Source organism: Cynoglossus semilaevis, chromosome 1 (assembly GCF_000523025.1).
Source record: "Cynoglossus semilaevis isolate Cse_v1.0 chromosome 1, Cse_v1.0, whole genome shotgun sequence".
In the NCBI taxonomy this organism is placed as follows: domain Eukaryota; kingdom Metazoa; phylum Chordata; class Actinopteri; order Pleuronectiformes; family Cynoglossidae; genus Cynoglossus; species Cynoglossus semilaevis.
Window position 1 is genome coordinate 27996130 of NC_024307.1, and position 15022 is coordinate 28011151.

The 15022-nt window shown below is 42.0% G+C and overlaps 1 protein-coding gene across 7 annotated transcripts in view; it reads right to left on the reverse strand.

The window, feature by feature from the left end:
- The window catches only part of dysf (dysferlin, limb girdle muscular dystrophy 2B (autosomal recessive)), a 32407-nt gene extending 17425 nt beyond the window's left edge, over positions 1 to 14982 (reverse strand). Inside the window, exons 1-30 of one of the 7 annotated variants that reach the window (XM_025057865.1) lie at positions 14468 to 14982; positions 10598 to 10653; positions 10410 to 10501; positions 10208 to 10313; positions 9137 to 9260; positions 8792 to 9048; positions 8290 to 8418; positions 8139 to 8201; positions 8011 to 8061; positions 7892 to 7922; positions 7655 to 7770; positions 6893 to 7019; positions 6696 to 6799; positions 6542 to 6610; positions 5506 to 5549; positions 5356 to 5438; positions 4499 to 4531; positions 4215 to 4330; positions 3611 to 3724; positions 3345 to 3522; positions 2833 to 2957; positions 2629 to 2735; positions 2336 to 2531; positions 1909 to 2055; positions 1664 to 1795; positions 1373 to 1539; positions 1126 to 1240; positions 938 to 1043; positions 497 to 639; positions 26 to 53 (exon numbers count right to left, since the gene is read on the reverse strand). In XM_025057865.1, coding sequence (XP_024913633.1) covers positions 26 to 53; positions 497 to 639; positions 938 to 1043; positions 1126 to 1240; positions 1373 to 1539; positions 1664 to 1795; positions 1909 to 2055; positions 2336 to 2531; positions 2629 to 2735; positions 2833 to 2957; positions 3345 to 3522; positions 3611 to 3724; positions 4215 to 4330; positions 4499 to 4531; positions 5356 to 5438; positions 5506 to 5549; positions 6542 to 6610; positions 6696 to 6799; positions 6893 to 7019; positions 7655 to 7770; positions 7892 to 7922; positions 8011 to 8061; positions 8139 to 8201; positions 8290 to 8418; positions 8792 to 9048; positions 9137 to 9260; positions 10208 to 10313; positions 10410 to 10501; positions 10598 to 10653; positions 14468 to 14555 — 3247 coding nt within the window. In that variant the 5' untranslated portion in view covers positions 14556 to 14982. Of the gene's footprint in view, positions 1 to 25; positions 54 to 496; positions 640 to 937; positions 1044 to 1125; positions 1241 to 1372; positions 1540 to 1663; positions 1796 to 1908; positions 2056 to 2335; positions 2532 to 2628; positions 2736 to 2832; positions 2958 to 3344; positions 3523 to 3610; positions 3725 to 4214; positions 4331 to 4498; positions 4532 to 5355; positions 5439 to 5505; positions 5550 to 6541; positions 6611 to 6695; positions 6800 to 6892; positions 7020 to 7654; positions 7771 to 7891; positions 7923 to 8010; positions 8062 to 8138; positions 8202 to 8289; positions 8419 to 8791; positions 9049 to 9136; positions 9261 to 10207; positions 10314 to 10409; positions 10502 to 10597; positions 10654 to 12874; positions 13696 to 14467 lie in introns of those variants that run through there. The other 6 variants (XM_025057850.1, XM_025057841.1, XM_025057851.1 and 3 more) reach the window with 6 other exon arrangements.
- Positions 14983 to 15022: the final 40 nt, after the last annotated feature.

The following is a 15022-nucleotide window of genomic DNA, read 5'->3' on the forward strand; positions in this document are numbered from 1 at the left end:
CCCCACCCTCCCCCCCCCGACCCATCAGGACGCTGCTGCTGCTGCTGCTGCTGCTGCCGGGAGGTAAATATAGGAGTGAAGAAAAAAACAACAAAAACATAAAGAAAATAAACTATGAAATATGTACAGAAAAATGAATTTACAGAAGAAAATACAGCATATGATTATGTCATATTTAATTTATGTATCATTTATATATATTAAATAGTAGCTTAATAATATAATAGTTAATTATTTCACAAAATACCGAAAAATTTTCAGAGCCTTCGTGGTCATATGTGAACCTATACCACCATCTAGTGGTTGTTTTAGGTAAACTTCAAATAAATAGAAAGGCTGCCTCCAACGTGGGGAAAATGTTTTTAGCTTTTAGCTATTATTTTAACTTGTCGTAACATTGTTATATTTTAATATGATGGTTTATAACACTTTTTAATATTGTGTGTGTATTTGTGTGTGTGTGTGTGTGTGTGTGTAAGAGAGAGAGGGAGCACACCTTCCTCAGAGCCTCCATCTTCTGCTGGTCTCTTCGTCTCATTCTAACCCATCGCCTGCGTCTGTTAGTGTGGTACATCTTCTCTGCTGGAACCCAGGACTTTGGACGACGGTCTGGAGGGATGGTGATGCCGTACTCCCAACCTGACACACACACACACACACACATACACAGCCATGTCAGGTTCAAAAGTTCTTCCTTTGATATTAATTTAACCTGTCATGGTTAACTGACCTATTTCTATACACATATATTCTAGACATCTATCTAAAAAAGAATAACATAGCTGACCCTTTTAGCTTTTACTGCAGCTGCACTGTCCATCGTCATGACTATAATAATAATTATTCTAATTATGATATAATTTCATTTAAACTAATATTTCTGGGTCGGCTGCACCGAATGCAACTGCAATGTGTGTGTGTGTGTGTGTGTGTATACCTTGATCATCCACAGCTCTGTTCAGATCCTCACTCCACTCCACCTCCTCCCACACCCACCCAGGCGGACACTCCACCTCATCCTTTGGCACCGCCTTTTCACCGTTCTAACAAGCAGAGAGTTTTTAAATATGAGCTAGAAGTTGAGCTAGAACACACACACACACACACACACACACACGTACGTACCACATCTGTGTATCCTTCCGTCATTCCAATCCACTGTCCTGCTGGTAACCTCATCTGGTTCTCAAAGACTTCCTCGGTGAACGTCATGTGACCGGCATCCACATCAAACAACAGTCTGTGAGTCATTTCACAAAATTACAAAACTGACTTTACCATATTGGATTGATTTTTTTCAGTGATTCTTACTCTCAGGACTGGTGTGTGTGTGTGCGTGTGTGTGCGTGTGTGTGTGCGTGCACGGACTCACGTCCTCTCTGGACTGATGAACCACTCCCCAGCCCAGGTCCAGCCTGGTGAAGGTTTGAAACTCTCTTTGGACAGTTTGACTCGTCCTGTGATGTCACTGAACTTGGGGTAGGTCAGACCTGTAGTACCCCAACTGCCCACCAGGCCCAGCCTCGTCTGGTTCTCATACTGTTTTTAGAAAATAGAAATGACAGCTCAGGGCCCTGTTCTCTGAACAGACACTGGACAAGTAATGGGGAAGAGAACTAGCCTAGAGCGCCCCCCTGTGTACGTCTGTTAGTCTGTGTCTCACCGTCTCAGCAAACACTGATAGTTTTCCCTCAGCGTATTGGTTGAAGTTTTTGACATCTGCGGCCAATCCAAACCAGACCTTGATCCTCAGCTGACCTGGAAGTTTAGCCTCTGCCCCACTGCCTTGTGGGTACTTTATGGTAATAAAATAAATAAATAAAAACACACATAGAGATAATCAGTCAATGTTGGTGTTTGTTTTCTTCCTTTGGTGATGCTGAGTGAATAAAACATACGTATGTGTACCTTCAAGAAGACGTTCTGCAGCTTTCCACAGTTTTTCCCAGAATACTCCTGGCAATATATCACTGTGTGTGCAGGGATGCGATAGTACGCCACCCTGTGGTCACCCTGCAGCATCCACACCACGATGTCTGGAAGACTGTTCTGAGGCTTAGATACAGACACACATTTGACATTAAAGTAAAACAAAGTTATTCTCATACGGCCAAAGACACAGTCAAATGTAATGAGAGAAAATTAGAAAAAAATAAAAATATGAAATATGAATAATGCTGAAAATTAGAAAAAAATAAAAATATGAAGGAATTAGTGTTGAATGCAAAAGTACATTTTTACAAATGAAAACAATACCAAGTAAGTAAAAATCAACCAGTGTTGGACCAATAGTTCAATCATTGTTGTTATTATTGTTGTACTGGTTATCTTGTACCTCCTCAGCCATGGTCCTGAACCTGTTGAGCCAGTCCTCAGCCTGCTCCAGGACCGTGGACAGCTCCGTCTCTGAGCCCTCTTTGAGAGCCAGAGCAGCTGCTAGGATCTGCTGCAGGTGTAGGGTCCGGACGTGTCTGAGGGAGCGGTCCAGAGGGGTGGTGCAGGACCACAGGTCCAGAGAGGGCAGGTCCTGACTGGGAAAAGAAGGAGAAGAACCGTGTGTGTGCTGACGACTGTCTGCCCTCCATGTCCAGGACAGCTGTACTGTAGGTGGGTCCAGTTAGTGTTTACCTGCAGTCTGTGATCACCTGATCCAGCAGCTCCACTACCCGAAGCTCCACCTCCTCCATGTCACTTCCGGTTCTTACCTCCAACTGAACTCGCTGCAGGTTTGATTCCTAGCATAAAACAAACACACACAAACTGCTTAACACAAGTTAACGCTGACGTTTTAGTCTCTGTGGTGCCACCTGCTGGACACCCAATGTTACGTACCAGTCTGTCTATGATGTTGAGCAGCATGTTCAGAGCCTTGATCCTCGGAGTCACATCCTCCCACTCTGACGACAGGACCACCACGGGCTTCACGTTTCCCCATGGTAGGTAGTAATAAACGCAGCCTGAAACACACACACACACACACACAAACTCATGATTAGTGTACCAGCAACAGGAAGAAAAGAAAAAAACTATTTAAATAAGAAAACTTTGCTTAAAAAGCCTAATGTAATCCAAAAATAAAAATAAAAAAGTGAGTAAAAACAACAAGAAAATGCTTGAGTCTAAAACTGCTGATGAACAAAACTCAACTTAATAAAGAAACAATTCAAAGATAAGGTAGAGGTAGCCACACATACACATACAGAGAGATCAAGTTAACCAGTAACGTATTATTTCAGAGTTAGCTGCGATATATTTTACACTAAGCCAGAAAGATTTTAAAAACACTGAAGTAGCATTTAGCTCAGAGCCAGCTAACGGTTGAAGCCATGAGTCGACTGACTTACCGTCGAACGCGGCTCGACTGAACTGGGTGGTGGAGGCCAGAGGCAGACAGGAGTAGTCAAACTTGTTGCCGTAGTTTCCGATGCTGACCTCAAAATGGACGGCGTGGTCCACGTCCTGCAGCAGCGTGGCCGAGTAGAACTCCACGAAGAGCGAGAACTTCCTCTTCCTCAGGAACTTCTGCAGCGTATGGAGGAGTAAAGGTGAGAGGGAAGAAAGGGTGGAGCTGCTGATGGAGCAGGTGATGGAGATGCTCACGTGAGCTCACCTCCACCACCAGTAGATGGTCTGGTGAAATGTCCTCGCTCCTCTGCTCCGGTTTCTGGTCCAGCTTGGTGCTGAGCTCCAGCAGAAGTCGACCTCTGTAGGCTACACCTTCACCCTGAGGTGGAGAGAAGAAGCAGAACACTGACCTCCACACTTTTCAAATCACAAGTGTACAGATAAATGCAGCACAAACACATTTCATGTACGAGTCATCATCACAAACAGAAGATAAGAGTTGACAGGAGTTAGCCGAAAACATTTAAATAACTCAAGTTTAGAGAAACTAAACCTTAAGGGGAAAGCTAAAAGTTAGCTAATGTGGAAAAAACAAAACACCACTAACATGTCCTCAAAATAGGAAAAAAAAATATATAATAATAATAACAAAATTCAGCCAAAAACATTGACTCTTGAAATTAAAATCAATAAAGTATAATAATGCAAATGGACAAAAAGAGACACAAAATACCAAAAGGGAATTAAAGGTTAGCAGTACAATGTTTATAGAGAAATGTCTGTCCAAATAGGACAGAAAAGTCATAGCCTATTAACTGAAAGTCAGGCAAATACATGAAGTTGTTTTATGTGTTTTTGTTCAAACTCACTTTTCCCAGGTTTAGTGCCTCGTGTGGGTCGTTGAAGACACTGAACTCCCGTTGGCTTCCATACAAATTTACAAAACACGGGCCGAACGTGGGCAGAAAACCCAGGCTGTCGTCGACTGTGGTGGAGACAAAAGTGGGAGAAGGAGTTGAGGATGAAGATGAGGAGTGACGTGACTGGATTAAAATGAGGAGGAGAAGTTGGTAGAACAGACTGAGAGAGTTTAAGTGAGAGGAAGTGAAGGTGTGGTAATGTGGAGAAGAGGAGGAGGTGGAGGAAGACGTACTGCCAGAGTGGACGCTGCGAAGGCCGGACTCGTCTGAATACACAGAAGAAGGCGATGTTCAGAGAAAGAAGAAGAAAAAAACAAAAGAAAAAGAAATGAAACAGCAGAGTCAGAAGATTTCTACTCTTTCTAAAATTAGCCAAAGATAGCTTTTTAGTTATCTTTAGCTTTTTATTTGCTATTTTTAGCTAAAATGTATAACTACAGCTGGCATACTTTTAGCCTTTTGTCTTTGTGCGTTTGTGACTTATTTTAAACTGTTCCAAGTTCTAAGTGACTTCAGCCACTTTAATGGCTGCCTTTTAGCTCTTGGTTCTATGTTTGGGCTACATTAAAGTACTCTTAGGTATACGCCTGTTTTCTCTGCAAATGTCTGCTGTATTCTTTTTTTCCAGCACAGGTGAGAAAAACAAGAGAATAAAAACTCAGTGATGTCAGTGATACAGAATCAGCGTAGGTGAGTTTTCAGTTGGAGAAATAACTGACATGCAACACAGAACAGGTGGATCAAGACTCAGTGTCTAGAACAGACCAACATGTCCAGATGGTTAGGGTCCAAGTATCAAAAAAGAAAGGTTGAAAGGTTCAAATGTTTTATAAAGCAGTGTCCATCCAATTCTAACTTGAACCAGAGCAGACAGATGAACTGAGCCTCAGAGGCGCTGATCTGAACTGCTCTGGTCCAAACTATAGCAACAGGGTCAGAACAGTCTACACCTGACCATCGTTTTTGTTTGACGAGTCCAGGTTTATTACAGGTGTAGTCTAGTCATGTCCAGAACAGTCCACTGTGGTCCACCCCAGACCAGACCAGACCAGAACATTCCAGTCCAGTCCTATGTAGTCCAGTGCCTCACCATCTATCTCCCCTCCAGGAGCAGAGATCTTGGACATGCAGAGGTGAGTGGTACCGATGACATCATTATGACTGGCTCTGTCCCTGCAGAGAGAAATGATAATGAGTTGTCTGAAGTCCAGCGTCTTCAGCTGAGGCAGCAGAGACTCACCAGTCCAAGAGTCTGATCCTCATCTTCTCACACATGGACGGAAACTGGGAAAAAAGGAGAAGGACATCAACAACAGAGATGTGTGAGAAGTGATTCTTTGTAATGTGGAGCCACTCCTGGGCTAACCTTTAGTCATCCTCGAGCTTTTTTGACTAGACTCTGAGGTCCATGGTCTCTCTGGTCCACCTTAGTCCTCTTTTATTGTCCTGTACTTTTGGTCACTTCAGGTTTAATGTTTGACTGTTGCTAATCCATTTAGCTATCTTTGAACCAGTTTTTGGCTATTGCATATATATATATTTACAAATGTCTATTTCCACGAACTTTATGTTTATATATATATATATATATCATTGCGTACAGCACCTGAACATAAGCCGCACCCACTAAATTAAAAAAGAAAAAAATAATTGTACATATTTAGACAGCACTTCTCTATAAGCTGCAGGTGTCCACGTTTTAACACGGGATATTTACACAGAAAGATGTTACACAAAAATATATCTATTTCTTCACTTTTAATTAAATAAATGTGTTTTTTTTTCCCCCGAACAGTGCCTGTACCACGACTGCTTACACGTTAGCTCTTTCCTGCTTCGGCGTCCAGACCGTAGTTAAAATGCGCGAACATTAGCTCCGGAGCTAACTCCCTTTCACAACAGAAACAGGGAAGTTGGGGTCTTTATTATCAGCCACACCGAGAACAACTGTTACTACCGTTCTCGCTCGCGCGCGCGGTCGACGCACATATACGCACACTGCCATTCACAGACAGACATACGCTACTAGTATAACGCAGCGGTATGAACTTCGTTAGCCCGTAAAAATCCATAAATTAGCCGCTTCATCATTGTTCAAGCCGCAGAGTTCAAAGCATGTGAAATAGCGGCTTATAGTCCGAAAAACACAAATGTTTAATTTGTAACATTGTTAGTTTTCTTATACTACTTTGTGGTCTTCAACTGTAATTTTGTATGAAATTTACAGGCTAACCTTTAGTGAGCTTTGGCTAACTACAGCTGAATCAGTGTCTCACCCTGATGGGCAGAGTCAGACTTTGGTTCCACTGAGGGTTGGCGTTTTTCTCCAGGATCTTGGTGCAGATCTGAGAAGCAGCAGAGAAAATAAAAACTCTTCAATTCATTTATTTAAATACATTTGGTCCAAAAGACAGAAACCAAGTCTCTTACAGTTTTTCCAGCAAAGTTGATCTCCACCATTGGATCCACCAAGTTCTTCCTGTTGCTGTCAAAGCCCAGGATCTGCCTCATCCCGTCCATGAAGACGTCGTCCACTGCAGAGGGGAGGAAAAGTGGGGGGAGTGAATCTTTGTTTCTGAAGCAAATGTGGGAATCTTTAAATCACAGAACAGGGAAGAGAGTCTGACTCTGAGGCAGATCTTCAGCTCTGAAGATTTTTAAGGTGAAGGTGGCTCCTCTCAGAGACAGACCGGCCGGTCTCAGCAGGTTTCCCTCAATGTCCTCTTTATCCTCTACACACTCCCGTTTGTCAGCCTGGAAACACACAAGTAGAAGTTAAAAAAAGTACTTGTTCTGTTAGAAACTGAAAAACACTGGGCACTGAAAACTAAAAAATACATTTTTTGTTAAAAACAAAAATGACATGATTTCTTCTCACACCTTTTTGGACTATATTTTCAGAACTGAAGTATAGCAATAACCGACGTGACCACCTTTAAGAAAACATGTTTATAAAACATTTGGCAAAACATTTTCACAACAATGACAAATGTAGACAAAGAAGAAACTCTACTTCAGAAAGTTTCCTGTACAAGAAAAATCAGTTTAAGATGAAGATCTCTGGGAGCTAAAGTGGTGCTATCATGCTATGAAGCATTTCATTAAATGCTAATTAGCATGCACAGTTTGAGCTATGCTATCATGCTAATTAGCATTCCATATTTGGCATTTTAAGTACATGCTGCCAAATATGGAATGCTAATTAGCATGATAGCTAGCATGATAGCATGATAGCATCATTTTAGCTTTCTCATGTGGTCAGTATATGAAGATATTACATAAACATGTTGTTATACACTGGCTTTTAATATTTATTAGCATATTTTATCATGCTAATATGCTTATTTCACAGACGTTAACAGTGATAATACTGCTTATCTGTCACTCACCGGAGGCTCGTCACCTGCTGCTAAAACAAACAGGCTGACCTTCAGATAACCCCTGACACCGGCTGAAAGGTCATCAGGGTCACACAACAGCAGCCATTTCCTCAAGAAACAGTGTCCTGAAGAGTTAAACATTTGTTTTTATTTAAAAAATACATTTTTGTACACAGACACAAAAACATTCACAAATCCTGCAGAATAAAAGAGTCTAAGAAGAAAAAGGAGGTGAAACAAACTCACTGTGTTCATTGTAAATGGTGCCGACATCCAACTGTGAGAAAAATGATTTTTTTTTACTTCTTTATTTAAGCTCACTGTCAAAGGTCAGAGATTAAAAGTGTGGTGACATTAATTTTTACCTTAAATTCACCAATGACAGCGTCCGTTCTAAGAGAGCGAGAGTCACACACCTGTCAATCACACAGAGGGAAGGCAGGACTTAGGCCTCGGTCAAGAACAGAATAGAGAGTAGACCGGGGGAACTCACTGTGATGAAGATGGGCTGATCAAACAGATCTGAGGGAGTCTCAAAGAAGTTCAGGAAGAAGGTCTGAGGAGAGAAGAGGATTCTTTCAACTTTACAACATTATAAAGACAAATGTCAAACAAACCATGCAGATTGACTTCTTCATCAGTACCTCATCAAAAAACGGGTTGTTGCCTTTTTTGATGCGCGTCCTCCGAGACTGCCCAGAGACTGTTACCTTGACCACAGGTTTGATGTTGATGCCTGGTAACTGACGGGCTTCGATGACCCGAACACGGACCTATGAACATGTGGAAGCGCCTAGCTGAGAATTTCAAAATAAAGCTTTATTTTGTAATAAAGCTCAGAACGTCGTTTACATAAAAAGTTGGTCTACTTCCTACAAATGTGCAGTCCAGTCTGTTTGGTCCAGTCCACTCCATGTGAACCAGTCAGTGCAGTCTAGTCCAGTGTGTGTGGTACAACCCACGTAGTTTGGTGGGGGTGTTCTTGTCACTGTTGTCCAGTCTGTGCAATAATAGTCCACGTCAGCTGATGTGGTCCACTTCGATGAGTGTGGCCCGGTCTGTGCAGTCCAATCCCAGTGGTCAAGTCCCCGTTGTCCAGTCTTTGTGGCCCAGTCCAGTCCATTATCTGTGATCCAGTCTCAGTACCTGCAGGTCCTGTGGTTTATTGGGCAGAGCCTTCTGCTGCCCACCTCCTCCTCTCCTCCTCTTCTTCAGCCCACTTTGGGCATTGTAAGAAGGCGGGGAGCGTTTGGGCATCTGGGTCGTGGGTGACTCCTTTCCTGGTGGCCCCTGAGGGCCAACGATGACCATGGAGCGCCCGTCGTCTGGTCCCTGATCCTCTGGAGGTTCCACCATCAGGATGCTTTCAGTGTCCTCCTCCCCCAGAGTGTCCAGAGAAATCACTGCAGGAGAAAAGGGACAGGTACAAATTACAGACACTGGTACCAATTCTCAAAGGGACTTAAAGGAACAGTTTAGAGTTTTCGTTACTAGTGACTGTGTCCATTTCCACCCCTGGGTTGATGTGAGACGGAGTCTCCAGATGAGAAGGAGGCAGGAAGGGAGGAAGTGACCCAGGAGGAGGGACGTAGGACACTTGGAGAGTCAGTGTGGCCTAGGTAGTAGACACAGGACACACACATGGAATCATGAAGGTACTAGTTCTGATTCTGAGACGTATTTAGCTAATTTCCTGTTTAAAAATAATTTCATTTCTGTCAAACTTTCATTTACTTCGAGGACAAGTGTTTTTAGTTAAAGGTGTTTCTTCAGGCGTTTCCTTCAACAGGATGATGGGTCTTTATTGTAACTGTGTGGTTTGTGTGGAACAAAAGCATCAGGCTGATCAGTGTGATGATGATGATGATGAAGATCAGAGTAATTTCCTCCTGACTGGAAAAGTCTAGAGATGTTTGAAAGATTCTGGTCCTGGATGAAGATAAAGACTCAGGTGGAGTCAGCTTTGACTTCCTCTGGTTGAAGTTTCCAGGAAACTCTGGAAGATTAATGTTCTCAGTCCGTGCGTCTGTGTGTGTGTGTCTGTGTGTGTGTGTAAGGGTGAGTGACCAGAGTGAAGTGTTTTACCTTAGCCAAGGTTTAAGACGAGGTTTCAAGCAAAAATTGTTGAAAATAGTTTAAAAGAAGCTCAAAGTTAATATTAACTAAAGACCAAAGGTCTCAAACAACAAATTAGTTCAAGAAAAAAAGGGAATCATTGGACCTAAAAGATAAAAGTCTACAACAGGGTAACTAAAAGTTAGTGGAAAATTAGCCAATCAGAGTATATAAAAATGGCTATCAAAGAAGACATTTAAACATTATTCAAGAAAACCAATTAAGGACAGTTGAAAATGTTAGTTACTTATTATTTATCCACAGTCTATGACCCACAGATAGATGAGACACGAACAAACATCGAGCTCAAAAATAAACACTCAAATCTACCTGGTAATAGCAGGTAAGACCAGATACAGACACTGCAGTACCTCTGTCGACCACCGATTAAATGTTCAGGTGTAACCTTATAGAAGCTAAATGTTAGCTTAAATGTGATGTGCTAACCCCGGTGTTGTTCTTCTTGGTGTCCAGCAGGGAGATGGTGAAGGAAGCAGCAAGACCTGGAGAGTTGAGAACATCTCTGAGAGGAAGCCGACATTCTCCCAGAAACCTAGGGGAAGAGGACAGGAAGTTGACACCAGTGGCTCCTCCTCTCACTAAAGAACAGTTCCAGGTGTTTCAAAGCTCCAGTTCTGTGCTTCTCCACCTGTTTCTACCCATCTTCTCATGGTCTTTGACCACGCAGTGAAGCTCGGCTGCAGAGTCCAGAGGAATCCCCTTCAGGTCCCACTCGAAACCCTCAAACACACAAACAGGTCGGAGCCAGATCAACACGGACGTTTGAAGAAGGACACAAAAGAGAGGAGAAACAAACAGCTTTTCCAAAAGTCCTACCTCGTTCCACACAGGGTTGGGATTGTTCTTGATGACCTTGGTCTTCTTCTTTGACCCTGAAAGAAAAAAAAGAAAAAACACATTTTGGTGTAAGATTTTAACATTTGTCAGGGAAGAGAGATTTAATAAAGCTCTGCCTTGGTTCCTGGAAGCTGTTATTATTGCAGTTATTAGATTATTGTTGAGCTAATGAAGAAGAATACACACATACACACACTCACACAACAGCATTAACTGTATCAAACGACAACTTAGCACAATACACACATACACACACTCACACAACAACATTAACTGTATCAACCGACAACTTAGGGTCAGCACGGACAGTTAGCCAAAAACGTATCAAAAAACAACCTAAGAAAAAGTGTCAACTAAACATTTGTGTAGGGACAGCTACATTTATAGCAGACAGAAAAATAACACCAACACACAAAGGAACATAAACCGACCTAATAGGGACAATAAATGGTTCAAATTTACTTGAAGCGGATCATAAATTAGTGATTGTTGTTAAATCAGTTTAATTTCATTACAAATTCAGCAAAGAAAGACCATGGTTATGGACAACCAACATCAGCTGGACCTACGCTCCTCGCAGACACCAGATATAAGTGAGGCCACAAAAACACAAACAGAGAGAGAGAGAGAGAGAGAGAGAGAGAGAGAGAGACCTGATCACCTTAGAACCCTGTTCTTACATTAAGGGACTGTGGAAAACAGGAAAGTAAAGTTTTCTATTGTTTGGCGTTTTGACGTCGGCAGTGAAGGAAGTTACTGGCGTAATTCAACTGCTGCGTCTCTGTGGACGTTGGTGCAGAGGAGTGGGTGATACAAACACTGAGGACAGAGAGAGAGAGGTCTGTGTGTGAGTGAGTGTGTGTGTGTGTGTGCGTGTGTGTGTGTGTGTGTGTGTCCTGACAGCTGATATCTGAGTTTACATCTCAGTGACACAGCATTCACTTCCTGCTGCCTTCAGCTTGGCGTGGATTCCATCAGCCAAGAATAGACCATAACACACAGACACAAACACACAGTCTGGTTTTCATGCGTTGTGAGGACTCCAGTTAGACATTAACCATATTTACCTTAACCATTACACTGGCATGCCTAATCTTAATCCTGTCCCTAACTGTTGATGTCCCCACACTGATAACTTCACCTAGACCACACACACACACACACACACACAGAGAAATCTACATTAATGGGATCATTAAGGGTGGGGACTTCTTTGTACAGTTCTTATGGTTTTTGTATTCAAAGGTTTGACAAAAAAGGGTATTTACAGGATGACGTGAGGATGTTATGTTCATGTAAATGTGTCCAGGAAGATAATTAGCTCAGGACTGTGCCAGCAGTTGTGCCAGTTTTTATTTCTGGTTAAACAAACAACAGGAAATCCTGCTTTCAGCACACAAACACCACTCATGTCTGTACTTAAACAAACAAAGACACACACACACACACACAGTGACAAGAACCGAAAATAATCATAAGAACAAGAAGATGGAGCTGGAGTTGTTAAATCACTAGTACTGTATTATTCAAGTCTCACTCACTGTCCCACCCCAAACCTGATTAATAAAAAAGCCTTCAGATTACACACTGTTAGCTCCTGCGTCTAAAATCACTGATTTTCTCTGTGGACTGTGGTCTGTGAGCTAAAATCACTGATTTTCTCTGTTGACTTTGGTCTGTGAGCTAAAATCACTGATTGTCGCTGTGGACTTTGGTCTGTGAGCTAAAATCACTGATTTCCTCCATGGACTTTGGTCTGTGAGCTAAAATCACTGATTTCCTCCATGGACTTTGTTCTGTGAGCTAAAATCACTGATTTTCTCCATGGACTTTGGTCTATGAGCTAAAATCACTGATTTTCTCCATGGACTTTGGTCTATGAGCTAAAATCACTGATTTTCTCCATGGACTTTGGTCTATGAGCTAAAATCACTGATTTTCTCCATGGACTTTGGTCTATGAGCTAAAATCACTGATTTTCTCCATGGACTTTGGTCTATGAGCTAAAATCACTGATTTTCTCCATGGACTTTGGTCTATGAGCTAAAATCACTGATTTTCTCCATGGACTTTGGTCTGTTTTTCCTATTAAACACACACTGCCTTCGAGCTGAACTCATTAATCGTTATTTATCCTGAAAAATCTAGTAAAGTTTGACCAAGTGTTTTTGTAAAAAAAAGCTGGTGTCTTTTTTTCCTGATTTTACAGAAAGTCCCTGTCCCATGATGCTTTGCTGTTTCCAATGATGCTCTTACCTCTGAAGATGACACCAGCCAGTGGGTGGGAGTGGCTCAGGTTGTTGGCTCGCTGTACAAGGCATCGCAGCATGATCCCAGAATTCCTCAAAAACCCTCACTCAGGTAAACTTTGTACAAAAGTCGTTTTTATTTTCCGACTTTTCTGAGGTCAGCTACTGATAAAAGTAACTCACATGACCAGAACAGTTCGGACCAACACTTATAGGAAAAAACAAATAAGAAAAATATAGATAATAATAAGATAATACCGTGAAACTTTACGACACTTTCCAAAGTTTAACTGAGCTTTAAAAGTGCTGTTGAGCAGCAAATGTTCAATATCCGAAGTTTGAAAACAAAACTCGGCCTCAGATTGGTGGACGGCACCGACAAAATGTTTCAGGGAAATCAAAATGATCTTTTGATGATCTTTTCCATTGAATTCTTAAAAAAACTGCAGAGTACGGTTTAAACATAAAAGGTTAGAATTTTTTCCTCCAATTTAAATTAGCTCTAAGGTATTGACCATCGCTTTAAGTCCAGAAAACAGGAGCGTCTTCTTCCAGTGAGGAGGTCGGGATGAAGTGGCTGTGTTCTCCCTGTGCTCCTGAGAAAAGTCAGCCAGTGAATGTGTGGGGAATTCATGTCCAGAGGAAACCTGAGTGTTTCCTGCTGACTTTTCCTCTCCTATCTCCTGCTCTTTTGCCTGTTTCCTGCTGCAGAGCCACACAGTTCATTCTTTACCTAGCTCTCTCTCTCTCTCTCTCTTTCTCTCTCTCTCTCTCATCGCTAATCCTGATAATTTTCCAATCTGATATTCCTGAAAAAAATGGCTGAACGGAAATTTCTACTATTTATTACCCCTGAACTTTAGAGTGCGTCCCCTGCTGGCAGTAGGTAGAAACACGTATGATGGTGTATAAACCTGGATATTAATATTATTATTATTATCAAGTCTACTGTAGCATTAGTCTGTTCTGTTCTACTGGACTCTAATGCTTCTACACAATGTTATGAACTGAACAAATTCAGCATCAGTTTAGTTAAAAACATTAAAAATAAACCTTAGTCAATGACTACAATCAGAGACTTTCTACTATATTCTATTATTGTCTACTGTATTTTCTCCCCTTGACAAAGACTGAAACCATTAGGAGAGAAACAGAGTTGAATACAGAGATGAGACAAACAGGCCCCAAAGGAGAATACATTCTGGATATTCAAATCAGTTATACATTAGATTACACACACACACACAGAGACACACACACACACAGTGTTATGAGCTATAAAAACAGGTTATGTCTCTTATTTCACTATTTAAACAAAAGAATGTTGAGAACAAACGGTGTTGTTCAGTTGTGTTTTACAGAAACCACTGGAAGCTCATGTGACTTCAAACCTTAAGGCTTGGTGAGACCCCAACAACAAACGTGTGCCCCACTGCACCACCCAGCAGGAGCCAGGACACCACCAACCATGACTTAGAGCTTTTCCAATAATAACCCATCAGCTGTTTGACACAGGGAGCAGGTCTGAGTGCTAGTGCAGTTAGACTGGCACACACACACACACACACACACACACACCTTCTCTCTCTCTCTCTCTTACCTTCATAGATGACTTGGCAGTAAGCATCACTGATGTCGTCGTCTGGTGTCTGCAGACGCTCTGCACATAAGATAAACACACGCAACATGGCTCACACTAAAACACACACATACACACACACACACAGTGTCTAATCCGTGCAGCTGAACCTCCTGGACAACGAGGAGTCCAGGAAAGTCAAGGATCTCTTCAGTCCAGGATCAGTATCAGGAAAAACAGAGAGAGGAGAGAGAGAGAAAGAGAGAGAGAGAGAGAGAGAATTGTGGACGAGAGACACCGCGATTGAATCAGAGACTGAGTTAGAGCTGCTCTCAGCAGTCTGGGTTACACACACACACACACACAAACACACAGAATGCAGCAGCTATTCCTGTTAGGACTCTGCATTGGCTTCCACTTATTTGGGCAGCCTTAAAGGGACAGTTCATCTTCTTTTTTTAAACTGTAGTCTACGACTAATGCTATGTACTAATACAAAAACATGACCATAACAACAACTCAATATTCTATCGTAGACGGACGTTTGTGGCAGGTTGGGTCATGCATTTATTCTCC